At 44.8% G+C, this 22521-nt stretch overlaps 1 protein-coding gene across 1 annotated transcript; it reads left to right on the top strand.

Moving 5' to 3' along the window:
- Window positions 1–2630: 2630 nt before the first annotated feature.
- Window positions 2631–4416, top strand: LOC125524346 (uncharacterized). Its single transcript, XM_048689410.2, has 2 exons — window positions 2631–3878; window positions 4009–4416. The coding sequence occupies exons 1-2, from the start codon at window positions 2685–2687 to the stop codon at window positions 4174–4176; spliced, it is 1362 nt and encodes a 453-aa protein (XP_048545367.2). The 5' UTR covers window positions 2631–2684; the 3' UTR covers window positions 4177–4416.
- Window positions 4417–22521: the final 18105 nt, after the last annotated feature.

Here is a 22521-nt window from a genome sequence, read left to right as displayed (position 1 = left end):
ACCATTTTTGAGATTCACAAACATTTTTTCAAATGCATAATCATTTTTTAATCAGCAAACAACTGACGAATGAATAAACTATTTTGTAAGTCATGAACAGTTTCTAAATTTTTAGGGTATTTTCACTTTCATCAACATTTTTTGAATTGGCAAAATTTTATTCAAGTTCATTAACATTATTTAATACATGAAATTTAAAAAAAATCATGAACATGTTTGGATTTTTCGAATTTATTTTCAAAATTGCGAACTTTTTTGAGTAAGTAAACATTTTTTGAATCCACAAAGATATACGACTTATTAAACATTTTATTTCAAATACAACGTGTATGTAAAAAATACAACGTGTATAAAAATGTTGATCATCTATTTAAAAAAGTAAACGTTATAAAAATTTAGCTGCTGTACACAAAAAATGTACATTGTGTGTGAAAAATATGTGTACTTCCACTAAAAAATGTTCGCCATGTATTAAAAAATATTAACCATGTATCCAAAAATTATAAGTCTTGCATTCTAAATAATATTAAACGTGTATATAAAAATGTAGATATATACCAAAAACAGTACAATGTGTATGAAAAAATTAGACATAAAAGAAATAGTTCTAGAAAAATGTTAATCATGTATAGAATTTTTTAGAAATGTATACATAAAATATGTTTCTTATCTATAGGAAAAATTTAGAATGTATATCGAAAAAAGTTGGGCTAGGGATACCACTAGTATACATCTACATTTTAATTTTATTCAATAATGCGAGCACCAGGATTTGAACCCTAGTGGGTTAGAGGTACCACTGTCCTCCTATCTATCCAACCATAGGCTATATTTTTGTGCGTGTGGCGTCCTTCCCTTTTCGCGACTCTCGATTCTGGTGCAGCCTTATCATTGGCCCAGAAAGAGCCAAACATAATCCGTAGGCTCTGCCATCGCGAGTTGCGCCAGTTACGGATCCCACAGACGCGCCTATGTCTCGCTTTTAGGCTATAACAAAGAAAAACCAATGAAATTCAGCAAAGAAACAAAGAAAACACCAATGAGAACCAGCAAAGAAACAAAAATAATGAAGAAAAATAAGAAAATGGGAAAGAAATAAAACAATTTATGTAACGGAGAGAGAAACAACAGAAAATCGAAGGAGAAAAACCCAGTCAAATCGGGAATAAAACAATGGAAAAACAATAAACTAGAGAAACCTGTGAAGAAAAAAAACAGAAATAAACAAGGAAAAGAAACCAAAAAAATAGAGCAAAAATGTACGCTACCAGCTAGTGAGTGCGCGCGCCTGGACGATTGATGAAGCACTAAAACCGGTCGACCCAGTACTATACAGAACAAGAAAACCCTTCAGGCGAGACAAATGCTAGTCTCGCCATAAGCGAGATATAGCCTTCATTTGTTCCCACTACCCACACACCAATAAAAATCTCAAAGTGGTGGTGGAACACGGATGAGGTGCACCCACACTGGCTTTAGCAGAGCATATCTTGTTCTGGCATCAATTTCTGATTATTCGGTATAGTATTTCTACAAAGGTGTGGCTAGGTCTCAGTCGACCGGAACTTAAAATAAAAACTGAAAAAAATTATGCATGGATCCCAATGTAAGATCGCACAAGCATAGCGTCGACAAGTCCAGATTTAGCAAGTTGTTTCTGCAAGTCCTTATCTTTTGAGAAGTACTGGATGAGCTTGTGCGCCAGGACATGTGACGACTTTGTCATTTCATAGAAGAGATGAGAATCCATCACTACGCGGAGTGGCCACATTAAAAGAAAAAAACACTTTGTAGTTGCAATCTAGCTAGGCTTGTTTCAGTGGACAAGATCGAGCAGAGGTTGTACTCCCGGTTGTTGTCGTCGCTGTCTTTTGTTTCCTCTGAAAAGGAGATTTAACCTTGTTTTTGTATCATGGTGATCACACAGCCATTTGTAGTTCGCTCTTGTAAGTAGCCACTAACAGTGAAGGTTAGCACCTTGAAAAAGGTTGAGTAATCCAAAGACGATGTGTGTCATGGATGTTTCCATCTAAAAGAGCAATAAATAGTCGTCAATAGTTAAAATCGCACAACCACGGACATAGTAAACTTTGCACATGAGCATGTAGAGCATGTCAGGCATTGACACGTAGAGTAGGCTCTGACGCTCCTAACACATCTGGGACGAAGCAGGTGAGGAAGTGAAAGCGAAAACGGACAACGAAAGCCGACGACTGTAGATCGATGTTCTGTTGTTGTCCACATAGCCATGCTTTGATCGACTCTAAAAGTTGAAAAAGGAACTAATGCGGATGGCCAAAACCCTCAAGCCAACAATGACAAAGAAAGGAGCGGTCGAAAGCTGGACGTCGTCAGCACCTGTAACCATGGTGGCAGAGCACAGTGATGTCGTCCATGGACACGAGGTAGTGTATCTCGTCGGTGGGCATGCTCATTCAACTTAACCAACATTTTTTATGCTCTAAGTTGGTGAGTTTGTGTGGCAAAATTTAATATGATATAAAATCAATTCCGTACATATAGCACCAATCTCATGTTAAAATTAGTTTAGTATGTAAAATGAAATATATATATATATATATATATATATATATATAATTACTCCATTGGGAAACATATCTCCATTTCCGCATACACAACTTTGTTGCCGTCTCGATCGTTAGGTACAACCTCAGCTAGCTCCCATGGCATTCTCCTCCCCGACCTCCTCATCCTGGTCACCGGAGCATGCCAAGCCCACCCGCGTCCGAGCTCCCCCAACAGAGCGCGCCCACGACGGAGGCGACGAGGAGGACGACGACGTCTCGCCCTGGCGGGACGCCTCGCGGGTGCGCACTGTCGAAGCCCTGAGAGCCATCTGCAGGAAGTACTCCATCCCCGACGGCTTCACCCCGCTCCTCGCCGGCGACCGGTCGGCGCGCGCGCCGCCGCCGCCAGGGTCCGTCTGCATGTTCGTCGACGCGCTGGAGGCCGGGATGCGCCTGCCCCTCCACCCTTTCTTCGGCGTGGTGCTCGACCACTTCGGGATCGCGCCGGCCCAGCTCGCCCCTAACGGCTGGCGCGCCCTGGCGGGCTTCGTCGTGCTCTCCCACTTCGCCGGCACGCCGCCGTCGCTGCCCGTGTTCCGGCACTTCTTCTCGCTGGTCGCGTTCCCGCACAGGCCCTACTCTCTCCGCGGCAAAGACGCCACCGGCGCCGGTTTGCTCTTCCGTCCGACGAAGGCCAAGAACGCGGGGTGGAAGGAGGAGTTCTTCTTCATGTCGTCGTCGTCGGCGCCGTGGCCGTGCCCCGTTCAGTGGGGGAGGCCATTCAGGTCCGCCACGTCTGATCCGTCGCTCACCGGCCCGGAGAAGGCCGTGGCGGCGAGCGTGCTGCGCGCTCGCGGTGGTTCCCCGATCGATCTCACGGCGTATCTCCGCGACAGCAACTTGGCCGCGGCCAAGATCATCGGGGCACTCTCACCGCCGACGGCGACGCCTACTCCTCAAGGTGAACTTCTGAAAAGAGCGGCGCACGCGCCAGCGGAGGAGTCCACGGTGAAGAGCGAGCCGGACTGCGATGCGCCGTCGCCCAGTGCGCCGTCGTGGTCCCGAAAAGAGAAGAAGCGGAAGCGGCCGGAGCACCATGCAAACGGCGAGAGCTCGGCGTCGGGATATCTCTCTTTCCCGCCGGGCTTCTCCCCGCATCTCCGGAAGGCACGGACCACCACCACGGCCAAACACGGGAAGCAACACCACGGCTGCGACGACGGGGACACGAGCGGCTGGAAGGCGGCGAGGCAGCTGCTGCAGGGCATCGTCACGCCGGAGCGGCAGCGCGAGCACGCGGCGTCCAGGCCGGCCGACGTCGTCGCCTCGAGCTACGTGTCGCTGCTCCAGGTGAGGTGAATTTACTTACGAATCATCCATGCGCTTGCTGAGCATTCGATTCCAGCATGATTTGTTTGTTGATCTGGAGTCTGGACTGACACACATGCATGCCGATGCCGGTCTGGACCTTGTCCTGTAGACAGCGAACGAGGTGGCGTTCTCGCTGGGCTACGCTCTGGAGCTCGAGGAGAGGCTGAGGGACGCCGACGAGCTGCGGGCGGAGCTGCGCAAGGTGAAGGCCGAGCTCGCCGAGACCAAGGCCAAGGCGGCGGCCGTGCGGGAGTCCCGGCGACCCAGGGCGCGCTGACGAGTGACGAAGAGCTCTTCCTGGACGCCACGCCATGGCTCCTGGTGTCTCCACGGTGATATGCAGGCTGATGGACCTATTTATTTATCTGTTGTTGTTTGAATGTTGACTAATTCATTCGGGTGTCTACACCATTTCACCAAATTACTATTAGAGTACTGATGTACCTATTTATTTATCTTCGAGCTGCGGATTGACATATTTAGGCCTGTCTGGATTGAATGTAAAATTTGTGTGCTGCCCCGGTATATATGCAGTTCAAACTTGAGCTAAATATCGGGGAGCACACGCTAATTTTAATTAAGTGTGATGTGTTGCGCTGCACGTCACTATATTCTCAATTCATTCCTATGTATTTATTATTCATGATTTTCTGCACACATTTAAATTAAATTTCCAAAAAAAAGTTCTGCTTTTTGGCAAAACTACAGATTTTAAAGATTTTTTTACTTACATAACTAATTCAAATGGAGTATTTATACCAACTTCACAGTCTTCGAAACACATTAACATACTGGGCTGGTACTTGTGGCTTTCTATAGGTGGGCACAACAGCTTGGAAACTTTTCACATGAATAATCCACGTGCAGAAAAATGTTGTTAGGTCGCTTATTCAAAGAAATTAGCTCAAAGTTCCATGTTTTTAGAAAAATATAAAAATCTTGCAAATCACAAATGTCAGTAATGAAATAGAAAAGTTTTGAGAGAAACAATTGTTTGAGTTGCTCATACATGTTTTCAACATAAAATTCAAAGTTTCTAAAAAATATCATAACTGTTCCCATTGGGGAAAGTCTTAGATCCTTTTGCCTAGTGGATAGGAGAAAACGACTTTTCAGGATTGGTTTATCATTTCTTCAGTTTAAAATCCAAATGTCCAAAAGTCATAAAATCTAGTAAAACCCTTAAATTTTCCTAGCGATGAATTGGGGGGGTTTATTAGCGTTTTGACCAATTGTTTGGACAAAACAACTTTTAAGATTGATGATTCATATTTTTAGTTCCATTCGAAGTTTCCAAAATGCAAATAATCGTAAATATTTGTGTTAGTGTACTGGGAAGAACAATCAGGCCTTCTTGACCTATGTTTGAGGGAAAACAACCGTTTAAGATTGGTGATTCGTATGTCAAATTCAAAATTTAAAATTTTATAATGAGCTATAGATATTATAATAAAATATAATACAACTATTACAGTGATTGGCGATTTTAGGGACCGTCCGTTCACTATGATCAAACGGTGGAGAAATAGGAGTTACCGGGAGTTACTAGACTAAAATTACATGAAATTACAAATAATTGTGGGACCATTACAAGATTATGGTGGGGCTAATCATTTTCTAAAAGGGTAAATCCGTCCAATTTAGTGTGCAGCGCTGGGAGAAAAGGAAAAGAAAATCTAGCCCTGCACGCTTCGTCCCCAATCTGTCGATCCCCTCTCCGCTCGCCTCCTCCTCTCCCAGGTCGCTGCGCCGCCGGCTCAGCCGCTTCTCCTGCGCCTTCTCCTCCTCGCTCCTCTCCTCATAGATGAGTCCTCGACCAGATCGGCGTCCAGCGCAGGAGGATCCGGATGGTCGTGGTGGTGGCATATTAAGCGGCGTCGCCGGACGAGCTCCAGGCGCGGGGAAGATATCTCCACGGGCCCGCGCAACCACGTCCCCTCGCTGACGTCGGCATGTAGTCCGCCCATGCCGTCGAGGAGAGGGAGCAGCCGCGCCCGGAGGAGGTCGTCCCCAACGTCTACATAATCCAGTCCGGATTTGTGGAGAGCCCGGCGCAGCACCGTCTACAGGTCCATATCTCTTACTCTACCTTCTTCCTTGCAAAGGCAAGGCTTCCATTGCTCTTCAATTCTGGTTACTAGTTGGAAACTGTAAAAATATCTGACGAAGCACATCAGCTTTCCACAGTGGCCATGTAACTAAATTCTGAATGTTGCTTCGTTATGACGCGTAGGAGCCCAAGCAGCACCAGGCACATTTGAGTTTCCTCTCCCAATGCCAGCAAGTCCATCAGCTGCTCCTCTTACGTTAACACGCACAGGACTAAACATACCATTCCCATCGCCTTGGCATCTGCAAGGCAGATACTACCTTCAGTTCCTGAAGCACTTGTCCTATCATGCTCCTGCCTGTAGTCACAAGAATTACTTGTAAGGCAACAATTTCTGCAAGTATCAGGAACTATTGCTTGCACTCTGTGGCACAGGAGCATCTGCATTAACAAATCAGCAAAGTTTCAGAGATGGTCTTACAGGGAAAAAAGCATTTATAGGGGAAAATCCCATTTTACAGGGATAGACTAACCTGAAGCCAAAGACCATCATTTATAGCTTTGCAAGGAAATTCAAATTCTTCAAGTTGCTTTCGAACACTTAACAGTGCATCAAATGACATATTGTAATAGAGAAGAGAACCCCTTTCAAATATATTCATGAAAGTATTATGCTTGATGGAGCAGGTGGGCAACTCCCTTTTGTCTATGCTTTTATAAATATTATTAATTGACTTGATTATTTGCAAGTGTGTGATATCTGTATTCTGTAAAACAGGTCATGATTGATTCTGTAGTTGCTGATTTGTTTTTTTTGCTTCCAATGCTTTGTTACATTGATAAGGGTCGGAGCTTCAATGACGAATCCACTATTCGCAGACAGCCCAACTCGACAGGCACAAGCCATGTCGACAGCCGAGGTGGCACTCGGGGGCATGCTCGCCTCGGCAGTCATCAAGGTGGCGAGATCAATTCTACCATTTCAGGCAAGATCAAGCTGCACAGGAAATTGAGGAACGATCTGGAGAACATGAAGATGATGCCAGAGTCGGTGGAGGTTGTGCTCGGCGACGTTGAGAGGGAGTCTATCAAGCATAAGTGAAGGAAATATGCCCTAGAGGCAATAATAAAGTTATTATTTATTTCCTTATATCATGATAAAAGTTTATTATTCATGCTAGAATTGTATTAACCGGAAACATAATACATGTGTGAATACATAGACAAACAGAGTGTCACTAGTATGCCTCTACTTGACTAGCTCGTTAATCAAAGATGGTTATGTTTCCTAACCATGGACAAAGAGTTGTCATTTGATTAACGGGATCACATCATTAGTTGAATGATCTGATTGACATGACCCATTCCATTAGCTTAGCACCCGATCGTTTAGTATGTTGCTATTGCTTTCTTCATGACTTATACATGTTCCTATGACTATGAGATTATGCAACTCCCGTTTGCCGGAGGAACACTTTGTGTGCTACCAAACGTCACAACGTAACTGGGTGATTATAAAGAAGCTCTACAGGTGTCTCCAAAGGTACATGTTGGGTTGGCGTATTTCGAGATTAGGATTTGTCACTCCGATTGTCGGGGAGGTATCTCTGGGCCCTCTCGGTAATGCACATCACTTAAGCCTTGCAAGCATTGCAACTAATGAGTTAGTTGCGGGATGATGTATTACGGAACGAGTAAAGAGACTTGCCGGTAATGAGATTGAACTAGGTATGGGATACCGACGATCGAATCTCGGGCAAGTAACATACCGATGACAAAGGGAACAACATATGTTGTTATGCGGTCTGACCGATAAAAGATCTTCGTAGAATATGTAGGAGCCAATATGAGCATCCAGGTTCCGCTATTGGTTATTGACCGGAGACATGTCTCGATCATGTCTACATTGTTCTCGAACCCGTAGGGTCCGCACGCTTAAGGTTACGATGACTGTTATATTATGAGTTTATGCATTTTGATGTACCGAAGGTTGTTCAGAGTCCCGAATGTGATCACGGACATGACGAGGAGTCTCGAAATGGTCGAGACATAAAGATTGATATATTGGAAGCCTATGTTTGGATATCAGAAGTGTTCCGGGTGAAATCGGGATTTTACCGGAGTACCGGGAGGTTACCGGAACCCCCCGGGAGGTATATGGGCCTTAGTGGGCCTTAGTGGAAGAGAGGAGAGGTGGCCAGAGATGGGCCACGCGCCCCTCCCCCCCTTTGGTCCGAATAGGACAAGGAGAGGGGGCCGGCCCCCCTTCCTCCTCTCTCTCCTCTTTTCCTCCCTCCGCGAATCCTATTCCAACTAGGAAAGGGGGGGAGTCCTACTCCCGGAAGGAGTAGGACTCCTCCTGGCGCGCCACCTCTTGGCCGGCCAGCCCCCCCCCCTTTGAGCCTTTATATACGGAGGCACGGGGCACCCCTAGAGACACAAGTTGATCCACGTGATCATATTCTTAGCCGTGTGCGGTGCCCCCTTCCACCATAGTCCTTGATAATATTGTAGCAGTGCTTAGGCGAAGCCCTGCGACGGTAGTACATCAAGATCGTCACCACGCCGTCGTGCTGACGGAACTCTTCCCGACACTTTGCTGGATCGGAGTCCGGGGATCGTCATCGAGCTGAACGTGTGCTAGAACTCGGAGGTGTCGTAGTTTCGGTGCTTGATCGGTCGGGCCGTGGAGACGTACGACTACATCAACCAAGTTAACGCTTCCGTTGTCGATCTACAAGGGTACGTAGATCATACTCTCCCCTTCTCGTTGCTATGCATCACCATGATCTTGCGTGTGCGTAGGAAATTTTTTGAAATTACTACGAAACCCAACAGTGACATCCGAGCCTAGGTTTTATGTGTTGATGTTATATGCACGAGTAGAACACAAGTGAGTTGTGGGCGATATAAGTCATACTGCTTACCAGCATGTCATACTTTGGTTCGGCGGTATTGTTGGACGAAGCGGCCCGGACCGACATTACGCGTACGCTTACGCGAGACCGGTTCTCCCGACGTGCTTTGCACAAAGGTGGCTAGCGGGTGACAGTTTCTCCAACTTTAGTTGAACCGAGTGTGGCTACGCCCGGTCCTTGCGAAGGTTAAAACAGCACCAACTTGACAAACTATCGTTGTGGTTTTGATGCGTAGGTAAGATTGGTTCTTGCTTAAGCCCGTAGCAGCCACGTAAAACTTGCAACAACAAAGTAGAGGACGTCTAACTTGTTTTTGCAGGGCATGTTGTGATGTGATATGGTCAAGACATGATGCTAAATTTTATTGTATGAGATGATCATGTTTTGTAACCGAGTTATCGGCAACTGGCAGGAACCATATGGTTGTCGCTTTATTGTATGCAATGCAATCGCGTTGTAATGCTTTACTTTATCACTAAGCGGTAGCGATAGTCGTGAAAGCATGAGATTGGCGAGACGACAACGATGCTACGATGGAGATCAAGGTGTCGCGCCGGTGACGATGGTGATCACGACGATGCTTCGAGGATGGAGATCACAAGCACAAGATGATGATGGCCATATCATATCACTTATATTGATTGCATGTGATGTTTATCTTTTATGCATCTTATCTTGCTTTGATTGACGGTAGCATTATAAGATGATCTCTCACTAAATTATCAAGAAGTGTTCTCCCTGAGTATGCACCGTTGCGAAAGTTCTTCGTGCTGAGACACCACGTGATGATCGGGTGTGATAGGCTCTACGTTCAAATACAACGGGTGCAAAACAGTTGCACACGCGGAATACTCAGGTTATACTTGACGAGCCAAGCATATACAGATATGGCCTCGGAACACGGAGACCGAAAGGTCGAGCGTGAATCATATAGTAGATATGATCAACATAGTGATGTTCACCAATGAAACTACTCCATCTCACGTGATGATCGGACATGGTTTAGTTGATTTGGATCACGTAATCACTTAGAGGATTAGAGGGATATCTATCTAAGTGGGAGTTCTTTAAGTAATATGATTAATTGAACCTAAATTTATCATGAACTTAGTACCTGATAGTATCTTGCTTATGTATGTTTGATTGTAGATAGATGGCCCGTGTTGTTGTTCCGTTGAATTTTAATGCGTTCCTTGAGAAAGCAAAGTTGAAAGATGATGGTAGCAATTACACGGATCGGGTCCGTAACTTGAGGATTATCCTCATTGCTGCACAGAAGAATTACGTCCTGGAAGCACCGCTGGGTGCCAGGCCTGCTGCTGGAGCAACACCAGATGTTATGAACGTCTGGCAGAGCAAAGCTGATGACTACTCGATAGTTCAATGTGCCATGCTTTACGTCTTAGAACCGGGACTTCAACGACGTTTTGAACGTCATGGGGCATATGAGATGTTCCAGGAGTTGAAGTTAATATTTCAAGCAAATGCCCAGATTGAGAGATATGAAGTCTCCAATAAGTTCTATAGCTGCAAGATGGAGGAGAACAGTTCTGACAGTGAGCATATACTCAAGATGTCTGGGTATTGTAATCACTTGATTCAACTGGGAGTTAATCTTCCGGATGATAGCGTCATTGACAGAATTCTCCAATCACTTCCACCAAGCTACAAGAGCTTCGTGATGAACTATAATATGCAAGGGATGAATAAGACTATTCCCGAGCTCTTCGCAATGCTGAAAGCTGTGGAGGTAGAAATCAAGAAAGAGCATCAAGTGTTGATGGTCAACAAGACCACTAGTTTCAAGAAAAAGGGCAAAGGGAAGAAGAAGGGGAACTTCAAGAAGAACAGCAAGCAAGTTGCTGCTCGAGAGAAGAAACCCAAGTCTGGACCTAAGCCTGAAACTGAGTGCTTTTACTGCAAGCAGACTGGTCACTGGAAGCGGAACTGCCCCAAGTATTTGGCTGATAAGAAGGATGGCAAGGTGAACAAAGGTATATGTGATATACATGTTATTGATGTGTACCTTACTAATGCTCGCAGCAGCACCTGGGTATTTGATACTGGTTCTGTTGCTAATATTTGCAACTCGAGATAGGGACTACGGATTAAGCGAAGATTGGCTAAGGACGAGGTGACGATGCGTGTGGGAAACGGTTCCAAAGTCGATGTGATCGCGGTCGGCACGCTACCTCTACATCTACCTTCGGGATTAATATTAGACCTAAATAATTGTTATTTGGTGCCAGCGTTAAGCATGAACATTATATCTGGATCTTGTTTGATGCGAGACGGTTATTCATTTAAATCAGAGAATAATGGTTGTTCTATTTATATGAGTAATATCTTTTATGGTCATGCACCCTTGAAGAGTGGTCTATTCTTATTGAATCTCGATAGTAGTAACACACATATTCATAATGTTGAAGCCAAAAGATGCAGAGTTGATAATGATAGTGCAACTTATTTGTGGCACTGCCGTTTAGGTCATATCGGTGTAAAGCGCATGAAGAAACTCCATACTGATGGACTTTGGAACCACTTGATTATGAATCACTTGGTACTTGCGAACCGTGCCTCATGGGCAAGATGACTAAAACGCCGTTCTCCGGTACTATGGAGAGAGCAACAGATTTGTTGGAAATCATACATACAGATGTATGTGCTCCGATGAATATTGAGGCTCGTGGCGGATATCGTTATTTTCTCACCTTCACAGATGACTTAAGCAGATATGGGTATATCTACTTAATGAAACATAAGTCTGAAACATTTGAAAAGTTCAAAGAATTTCAGAGTGAAGTTGAAAATCATCGTAACAAGAAAATAAAGTTTCTACGATCTGATCATGGAGGAGAATATTTGAGTTACGAGTTTGGTGTACATTTGAAACAATGCGGAATAGTTTCGCAACTCACGCCACCCGGAACACCACAGCGTAATGGTGTGTCTGAACGTCGTAATCGTACTTTACTAGATATGGTGCGATCCATGATGTCTCTTACTGATTTACTGCTATCGTTTTGGGGTTATGCTTTGGAGACGGCCGCATTCACGTTAAATAGGGCACCATCAAAATCCGTTGAGACGACGCCTTATGAACTATGGTTTGGCAAGAAACCAAAGTTGTCGTTTCTGAAAGTTTGGGGCTGCGATGCTTATGTGAAAAAGCTTCAACCTGATAAGCTTGAACCCAAATCGGAGAAATGTGTCTTCATAGGATATCCAAAGGAGACTATTGGATACACCTTCTATCACAGATCCGAAGGCAAGACTTTTGTTGCTAAGTTCAGAAACTTTCTGAAGAAGGAGTTTCTCTCGAAAGAAGTGAGTGGGAGGAAAGTAGAACTTGACGAGGTAACTGTACCTGCTCCCTCATTGGAAAGTAGTGCATCACAGAAAACTGTTTCTATGACACCTACACCAATTAGTGAGGAAGCTAATGATAATGATCATGAAACTTCAGAACAAGATACTACTGAACCTCGTAGATCAACCAGAGTAAGATCCGCGCCAGAGTGGTACGGTAATCCTGTTCTGGAAGTCATGCTACTAGATCATGATGAACCTACGAACTATGAAAAAGCGATGGTGAGCCCAGATTCCGCAAAATGGCTTGAAGCCATGAAATCTGAGATGAGATCCATGTATGAGAACAAAGTGTGGACTTTGGTTGACTTGCCCAATGATCGGCAAGCAATTGAGAATAAATGGATCTTCAAGAAGAAGACTGACGCCGACGGTAATGTTACTGTCTACAAAGCTCGACTTGTCGCAGAAGGGTTTCGGCAAGTTCAAGGGATTGACTACGATGAGACCTTCTCACCCGTAACGATGCTTAAGTCTGTCCGAATCATGTTAGCAATTGCCACATTTTATGATTATGAAATTTGGCAGATGGATGTCAAAACTGCATTCCTGAATGGATTTCTGGAAGAAGAGTTGTATATGATGCAACCAGAGGGTTTTGTCGATCCAAAGGGAGCTAACAAAGTGTGCAAGCTCCAGCGATCCATTTATGGACTGGTGCAAGCCTCTTGGAGTTGGAATAAATGCTTTGATAGTGTGATCAAAGCATTTGGTTTTATACAGACTTTCGGAGAAGCCTGTATTTACAAGAAAGTGAGTGGGAGCTCTGTAGCATTACTGATATTATATGTGGATGACATATTACTGATTGGAAATGATATAGAATTTCTGGATAGCATAAAGGGATACTTGAATAAGAGTTTTTCAATGAAAGACCTCGGTGAAGCTGCTTACATATTAGGCATTAAGATCTATAGAGATAGATCAAGACGCTTAATTGGACTTTCACAAAGCACATACCTTGACAAAGTTTTGAAGAAGTTCAAAATGGATCAAGCAAAGAAAGGGTTCTTGCCTGTGTTACAAGGTGTGAAGTTGAATCAGACTCAATGCCCGACCACTGCAAAAGATAGAGAGAAAATGAAAGATGTTCCCTATGCTTCAACCATAGGCTCTATCATGTATGCAATGCTGTGTACCAGACCTGATGTGTGCCTTGCTATAAGTCTAGCAGGGAGGTACCAAAGTAATCCAGGAGTGGATCACTGGACAGCAGTCAAGAACATCCTGAAGTACCTTAAAAGGACTAAGGATATGTTTCTCGTATATGGAGGTGACAAAGAGCTCATCGTAAACGGTTACGTTGATGCAAGCTTTGACACTGATCCGGACGATTCTAAATCGCAAACCGGATACGTGTTTACATTAAACGGTGGAGCTGTCAGTTGGTGCAGTTCTAAACAAAGCGTCGTTGCGGGATCTACATGTGAAGCAGAATACATAGCTGCTTCGGAAGCAGCAAACGAAGGAGTCTGGATGAAGGAGTTCATATCCGATCTAGGTGTCATACCTAGTGCATCGGGTCCAATGAAAATCTTTTGTGACAATACTGGTGCAATTGCCTTGGCGAAGGAATCTAGATTTCACAAGAGAACCAAGCACATCAAGAGACGCTTCAATTCCATCCGGGATCTAGTCCAGGTGGGAGACATAGAGATTTGCAAGATACATACAGATCTGAATGTAGCAGACCCGTTGACTAAGCCTCTTCCACGAGCAAAACATGATCAGCACCAAGGCTCCATGGGTGTTAGAATCATTACAGTATAATCTAGATTATTGACTCTAGTGCAAGTGGGAGACTGAAGGAAATATGCCCTAGAGGCAATAATAAAGTTATTATTTATTTCCTTATATCATGATAAAAGTTTATTATTCATGCTAGAATTGTATTAACCGGAAACATAATACATGTGTGAATACATAGACAAACAGAGTGTCACTAGTATGCCTCTACTTGACTAGCTCGTTAATCAAAGATGGTTATCTTTCCTAACCATGGACAAAGAGTTGTCATTTGATTAACGGGATCACATCATTAGTTGAATGATCTGATTGACATGACCCATTCCATTAGCTTAGCACCCGATCGTTTAGTATGTTGCTATTGCTTTCTTCATGACTTATACATGTTCCTATGACTATGAGATTATGCAACTCCAGTTTGCCGGAGGAACACTTTGTGTGCTACCAAACGTCACAACGTAACTGGGTGATTATAAAGGAGCTCTACATGTGTCTCCAAAGGTACATGTTGGGTTGGCGTATTTCGAGATTAGGATTTGTCACTCCGATTGTCGGAGAGGTATCTCTGGGCCCTCTCGGTAATGCACATCACTTAAGCCTTGCAAGCATTGCAACTAATGAGTTAGTTGCGGGATGATGTATTACGGAACGAGTAAAGAGACTTGCCGGTAACGAGATTGAACTAGGTATGGGATACCGACGATCGAATCTCGGGCAAGTAACATACCGATGACAAAGGGAACAACGTATGTTGTTATGCGGTCTGACCGATAAAAGATCTTCGTAGAATATGTAGGAGCCAATATGAGCATCCAGGTTCCGCTATTTTTTATTGACCGGAGACGTGTCTCGATCATGTCTACATTGTTCTCGAACCCGTAGGGTCCGCACGCTTAAGGTTACGGTGACTGTTATATTATGAGTTTATGCATTTTGATGTACCGAAGGTTGTTCAGAGTCCCGGATGTGATCACGGACATGACGAGGAGTCTCGAAATGGTCGAGACATAAAGATTGATATATTGGAAGCCTATGTTTGGATATCGGAAGTGTTCCGGGTGAAATCGGGATTTTACCGGAGTACCGGGAGGTTACCGAAACCCCCCGGGAGGTATATGGGCCTTAGTGGGCCTTAGTGGAAGAGAGGAGAGGTGGCCAGAGATGGGCCACGCGCCCCTCCCCCCCTTTGGTCCGAATAGGACAAGGAGAGGGGGCCGGCCCCCCTTCCTCCTCTCTCTCCTCTTTTCCCCCCTCCGCGAATCCTATTCCAACTAGGAAAGGGGGGGGGGGGTCCTACTCCCGGAAGGAGTAGGACTCCTCCTGGCGCGCCACCTCTTGGCCGGCCAGCCCCCCCCCCCTTTGAGCCTTTATATACGGAGGCACGGGGTACCCCTAGAGACACAAGTTGATCCACGTGATCATATTCTTAGCCGTGTGCGGTGCCCCCTTCCACCATAGTCCTCGATAATATTGTAGCAGTGCTTAGGCGAAGCCCTGCGACGGTAGTACATCAAGATCGTCACCACGCCGTCATGCTGACGGAACTCTTCCCCGACACTTTGCTGGATCGGAGTCCGGGGATCGTCATCGAGCTGAACGTGTGCTAGAACTCGGAGGTGTCGTAGTTTCGGTGCTTGATCGGTCGGGCCGTGGAGACGTACGACTACATCAACCAAGTTAACGCTTCCGTTGTCGATCTACAAGGGCACATAGATCATACTCTCCCCTTCTCGTTGCTATGCATCACCATGATCTTGCGTGTGCGTAGGAAATTTTTTGAAATTACTACGAAACCCAACAATAAGTCCATGCTTCTGTGGCTGAATCGGCTTAAGGATGCCGCGAACGACATCTCCGACATGCTTGAAGATTTTGAAGATGAAACGGACTTCAACCTGCTATGCAAGATTCTGTCGATTTGGTCACTATCAATCTTGATCTGAATGATGTTGTTTAATAATAGATGAATATTTTGAGATAATGAACTACATCTAAAACTTTTTTATGTAGTGAAGTAGATCTGAACCTCACTGTTGGAGTTGATCTTTGAGTCGATGTTAAGTAAAAGCTACTTCTGCTTGTTGATGCAAGACCACCTTTAGATTCGAAAATGTCCCTGCCTTCTTTTGTTTGACCAATAGTAAGCTATGTCCACAAATACCATGATTTGATTGAGGGGAAAGTGAAGTAGAACTAGTCTGGTATCCCAAGTGTAATATCAGTTTCTGCATTGTTTTTCTCAACCACCTGATTGAAACTAGTTTGTAATGCCATTTCCGCCCCTTTCAAGCCTTCCATGGTACTGATACACCGCATTGTACCTCTTGCAGTGGGCAGCCACGATGAAGAAGATTAAGATGCCACATAAGATGAGATCGATGCAAAAGCGCCTACAAAAGATGGACTGTGATAGTTATGGTGTTCAGCCAGAAATTCACTGCAAGGAGCGGCAAGTTCCTGACATCCAGGAAACAGCAGGATATGTGGAGGAGGCAGAAATCATCCGCATGACTGATGATGAAAGGAAAATCTTGGATTGCATATCTGGGAGCAATAGTTATTTCCCCCTGCTTTTGATTACAGTGATTGGAGTCAGTAGGTAGTGATTAGAGTCAGTAGGTAATACAGGACATGGTAAATTTCATTGGAATATAACTTGCAAGTTGATGGGTTCAGAACCTTTGTGCTGTGAAAAGGAGTTACATTCTTCTGATTATGCCACTGGACTATGGCCATTTTCCCTTCAAATTAGCTAGGAATCTGTCTATTTAGGCAGTGTATGGCGCCGTATAGAATGGACAGTAATTATGTATAGTATTTCTTCGAAAACCAGAATTGGCTCAATTTGGAAGAATGGCTGCTTTATGTGAATTTGTTACCCTCTTTGCACGTGTTGCTACAAGTGCATTACCATGCGACACATCATTTGCATGATGATCTAAATACCTTTCGTATGCTTCTGGGCAGGACATGTCCGAAGAAGACATATATGCATGTCCAAAGAAGACATATATGCATGTGGGTACATGGATATCGGCGAGAGGGACTTGGGAGAATATGGGTCATCGCCCAAAAGGAAGAAACTTGCAGATAACAATTCGGCAGCAGTGACGAGCCTCTTCAGTAGGCTTTTGGTTTTTCTACAATTTCAAGCTTTAGAGCTGAATTATTGTCCCAAGTAGTGTTTACATTATTTTCGAACCAACAATCACTTCATTGAAGAGACAATTGTGAGACTATGTTTACAATAATAGGCTTTCAAATTTGAGTTGTTGCTCATTTTTTAGATGAAAGGTTCCTTTAATGCCCGCGCACTTAATTATGGCTTTTACTATTTTTGTATTGCATATGCTGCACTAGTCCAAACCAGTTTTATGTTCATAACGTCAATTAAATGACCAGTTGTACTAAGAATGTCACTACATTTTGGATTGATGCAAATTTGCACAGGCACATTTCACGAGACAGGCAAAGAGTATTTGCTTAAAAATTTGGTGCAATTTGTCAAAATGCATATTTTCCATCATATATCTGTACATGTACCTGGGTATAACCAATCAAGATAGCACATTGGTTGAATCAGTTTCAGAGTTCAGGGTCAGTACATGACAAGCCAGTACTGAAATGATCACCTATCAACAAGCTTAGGATAAGAAACAACATTTGAAAAATGAGCAGGACTCGACCAACTCCAGTTGAAATAGTGCTACATAAGACCAATTCCACAAATAATGTATAGAAGTAGTAGAGCAAGCGCAACAAAGTATCACTAATAAACATATAAATGGGAGTCTTCTTCACAGAATGCAGACCTTGGTCGCAATCAGTCATGATACATATGATAGGGTACGTACTCTGATTACATAGCATCCCAATTAATCCATCACACTCTACAAGTTTTTTTTGCAGGTACACTCTATAAGTTATAACAACGATAGTTACTAGAATTGCAAGTAGGGAATGCAGCTCTCTTCTCTTCATTGCTGGAGCCTTTGTCCATCCAAAAGCTCCCACATATCCTTTTTCTTCACATGGCAAACCTGTTTCAGAGAAAGCAGAGGAGGTTCAGGATAGCGGCACACAAATTTCCTTGCTGGAATCTGAACATTACATAGCAGGTTCACAAATGTACTACTCATATTGCGGCACACAACTCCAAAACAGCAGCTTCTTAAGCTCATGATTTAGATGCTGTGTAAATTAAGCATGCTAGGTCAGTTCTGAACTACATATGGCAATCTCACTCCAAATATGTGCATATTTTAACTACTGAAATTAATACTCCAAATATATGCAATGCAACCTCGAGAAATGTGAGAACACAACACCTAGGCATGACATCTGCAATTACAACTCACTGGCTACGAATACATCGGTTCACGGTAATAGTAAATCACAGAAGAAATCTTATCACAAATAACAAAACCACTCAATCTACTAGACGTGACAAATACATCTGCAATGGGTGTGACATCTGCTTTATAACTACCGTAAACTGAATCTAATCTTACCAAAACCGCAATGGGTGTGATATCTACTTGGACACTTGGAGGTGTTTGGACCATCGATCAGCATTATTGACTTGTTGATTTTCAGAAACTAGATGATTTTTAGATCATTAATTCAGAAACTTGTTGATTTTTATATAAGTGATTTCAGATCATAGCAAACAAATTCAGAAACTGCAAAGCGATCAGGCCGGTTCCACTATCACCTACACCTACACGCGTGCGGAATGTGACTTTGAATGTCTGAATGGAACAAATTCAGACATTCAGTGATGGATGACTATGTGGTTTACTGTGCACATGCAATGCAAAAGAGAGAACAAAGAAAGAATGGCATGAAATACAGAAGTACAGAACCTGAATATTCTGACGGATGAATATCTTTGAATGTCTGAATTTGTTCCATTGTCGCCTACACGCGTGTGGAATCGTCAGAGGCAGACGGCGGCGCAGGGGGCTGGGAGGGATACTCGTCCTGGGCGAGAATCGACGGTTATAGATAACGGGGTCAGAGGATGTACATGAAAAAACAGGGCCGTCCTCGGCGGCGGCGGAAGATTAAGCCCCGGAGTTTACCTTCCTATGGATTGGGTCGCGGGCGTTGATGGCCGTCAGTGGCTGATCCAGGGAGGAGGCGCTGCCGTGGGGAGCGCCTATTCGACGGGGCGATGCTCGGGGCGCTGGGGCAGCAGAGGAGAGCAGGCGGCTGCGGCTGTGCGAGGGTCGGCGACGGCGGCGGCACGAGCGACAGGAGGGACGCCGGCGGCGCCATGATCGAGGGCAGGGTTGGCGGCGGCGCCTGTGCGAGGGGATTGAGGAGCCTAACAACGATGAAGGCTGTACCAGGGATTGACTAGCGACTAGATTGACCTGCTAATTTACAACTCTATCCTTTTCACACAAAAAACTCTTTAAATCATTTCTTAGATCCGACGGTTAGAAAAAAACAGATGCGGAGTTACACGAAATTACGAGTCGTAACTCGCCAATCACCGTAAAAGAGCTCAAAATATAAATGTTCCTGGTAGTGATTCGGGGGAACTCCACTAGAGTTTTATTGCTGACATTTTGTCCGTTCTAAAACAATCGTGATTGCTACTAGTGAAGGTGCATCCAACAATGCAGAATCAGCTACCAGTGGGCGCGTGTAGGCCTGCCACTGATAATTGTTATACTAGTGGCGATCACATTTTTCACGCTCACCATTGCTAACAATTTAAGAAAAAAAAATAGGTGGCACCTTTGGCGGCGGCTTTGCGTAGTGCAACTCTGCCGGCGGCCATGCCTGGGGCTTCCCCGTCACGTTGCCCACATGGATGCCTCTCCTAGCGCCGGTGACATGCTTCCCTGTCACTTTGCCCACGACGGCGTCCTCTCCTCACAGCGGAGGCCTCAACAAGGCATGGCCGGCACCTGTCCGTTGCATTGTGTGCCCATGGACTTGTCCTCTCCTGCTTGGTGACACTTGTGTGGGGGCTGCTCTCAACGGTGCTGACCCCTCCCCATGGCGTGGCAGACCCTGGTGGTGTCTGCTCCCCGGTGACCCGCAAAAGAAACATGGGAAGGATAAGAGAAGGAGAAACGGGCACATGTGTGACTGGAGAACAATAAGGAAAGAGAAGAGAAGGAGGAGAAGAAATGACTTTTACGGTTAATTTAGTTCTTTATCACAAATTGTGCCAAGCTTTATTGTATTCATTTCATTTTGACATGCAGTTTCTACCAACTTAATTTAAATATGTCAGGAAAAAATTATGAAAGTGTGTTGTATTGAGATTTGATATTATTACCTAAATCTTACTTTGTATTCCCTTCATCTAAATCATTTTTCCAATTTAGTATATGCTATTTGACAATTGCTTCATTCATGCGTGTGTGTGTGTGTGTGTGTGTGCACGCGTGCACACACGCGTGCGTGTGCTTTCTTTACCTATCTGTAATAGCCAATCTGCGACTTCACAATTGGGCTCAGCTTTACTACTCCATGCTTTCAATTTGATGCACATTGACTAATGCTTACATGATCTGCCTATACTTTTCATTTTACACATAATCTGCCCATTGACTTGCTCTGAAGCGCAAGAAGAAAAATCGCGAGAAAGACGACGGCATTAAGAATCTAAGAGGTCAGGTGGAGCAATAGCTAAGGGACACTATCAGTGCACTGGAGGGTCAAGTGCACTAGCCAGCTGAAGCAGCAACTTGCCCAGGCAGCTCAGGTGGAGTTGCTGGCATTGTTGCCGGTGTTAATCAGATTGTATAGGGCGGCAGATGGCATCGCCTTCCTCACGTGTAGCCAGAGAAGCGGCAGAGAAGCATGGGATCTGTGGAGAAGCTTTATGCAGTCCCGAGGGGAGGGGGCCAATGCCCCCCCCCCCCTCTTAAAATTTGGTGAAGAATTTTCTATGCATCATAGATTGGTGAAAATAGAGGCCCTCACCCTAGAGTGGAGTTCAACGTGATTTTGTATGAACCTAAGTAAAAATATGCATGGTAATAAAAATATAGAGAAGATGAATAAAAATATTTTTTTTGACATTGTGGCTTTCTTTATTTTCAACTCAAATATAGATGCACCGTCCACAATCAAACTACGAATGAGAGAGGAGGGTTCTCTGTCCACATACCTAGAGGTTCAACCCTAGCCCTACTAGCTAGTTCATGAGCTACGCGATTCGTCTCTCACGCACAAAGCTAAAAAATAACTTGTAGAAATCATTTCCTACATTGGTCGTTTGAGTCGTAGAATTGAATCCTATAGGAATTTTTTCTATGGAATCGTCTGTACTACATTTCATTGAAAATCTAGCATCCACTTCAATCTCTTTTTTGCTTCCCTTGTTTTTCTGTGTCATTTCTATGAGATTCAAGTGGGCATGCCACTCCAATCCTTTATTTTCCCTATTCCCGCGTTTTGAGAATTGGAATGTGATACTAAGTGGTGGTGGGCTGGCTATGTTAGGGAGCGATTTTTTTAGCAGGAATTGGCATAGTGATCGATTGATCCATACATGCGTTCATCGCTTGCAGCGGCGGCGCATTTAGTTCAACCCTAAAAGCGCGATGGCAGAGAGGTAGGAGTCGCATGCCCGGCTAACGACGGTCTTCCAGCCTGGTGTGCGACGTGGTGAAAGCCAAGCATGGATGGGTTGGTTCTGTTGTTTCCGTCGCTTTGGATCAGGTACTAATTCTTTGTTTTCCGATAATTATCAGGTACTAAGTCTTTTTTTATAAAAGGTACCCCGCCCTTTGCATCTGGAGGATGCATGCAGCCATATTATTAATTATTCATAAAGACAATACAAGGTGATATATCAATAAGTCCGAAGCCACCATCTTGACAACACCGTTGCTACTCCTATCCCCTTGATGAAGGCGTGCTGAATGTTCGGGACTAATACCAAACAGACAACGCACGAAAGCCTAACATCTAAAGCCGGGTGTCCTATTCAAGCCACTACCTGGATTGGGTCCCACACCGATCTAGCACGCTCCCAGTGAGCACCGCACACTGCAAGGGCCGTCACCTTCATCTTCCCTCGGTCCATCCCTAGAGCAGAACTGATGCACCGATCTTGCCAAGCCTCTCTGCCATCAACGCCACCATGACGCCAAACAGCTTCCTCCTCCAGCGCGAGTCCATCTCTAATACGCGCCCATCGCCGAACCTCCGCGGCGCCATGCCGCCGGGATCCGCCGCCGGCCTTGCGGTAGATGCAACACCGCTCCTTCTCTTGTCCCCTCCAGCCAGCACGTGCTCCAAAATGATGCCCCCAGGAGGGACAACAGCATCGAAGGTGCCATCATCGTCCGATCCGGTAGACCCAGATCTAGGGTTTTCCCCGAAGCATCACGAGTGGGGCGCCATGACCTACAAGAACGATGACTCTAGAAGGGAACGACATCGTAGACACGGCCATCATCCGCCATGACCGTAGTCGGCACGGTTTTCATCGGAAATCCCCCCCCCCCCCCCCCCGATCTCGCAGTTGACTGAAAGCTAACGGAGTTTCACCGTGAAGACCAAAGCC

Source organism: Triticum urartu, chromosome 7A (assembly GCF_056163025.1).
Source record: "Triticum urartu cultivar PI428250 chromosome 7A, HENAU_Tu73, whole genome shotgun sequence".
Lineage (NCBI taxonomy): Eukaryota > Viridiplantae > Streptophyta > Magnoliopsida > Poales > Poaceae > Triticum > Triticum urartu.
This window is presented reverse-complemented; position numbering and strand designations above follow the sequence as displayed.

Coding starts and splice junctions, on each gene's coding strand:
- LOC125524346 (XM_048689410.2), top strand. CDS start 2,685: ATGGCATTCTCCTCCCCGACCTCCTCATCCTGGTCACCGGAGCATGCC. Junction 3,879..4,008: donor GCTACGTGTCGCTGCTCCAG/GTGAGGTGAATT, acceptor CTTGTCCTGTAG/ACAGCGAACGAGGTGGCGTT.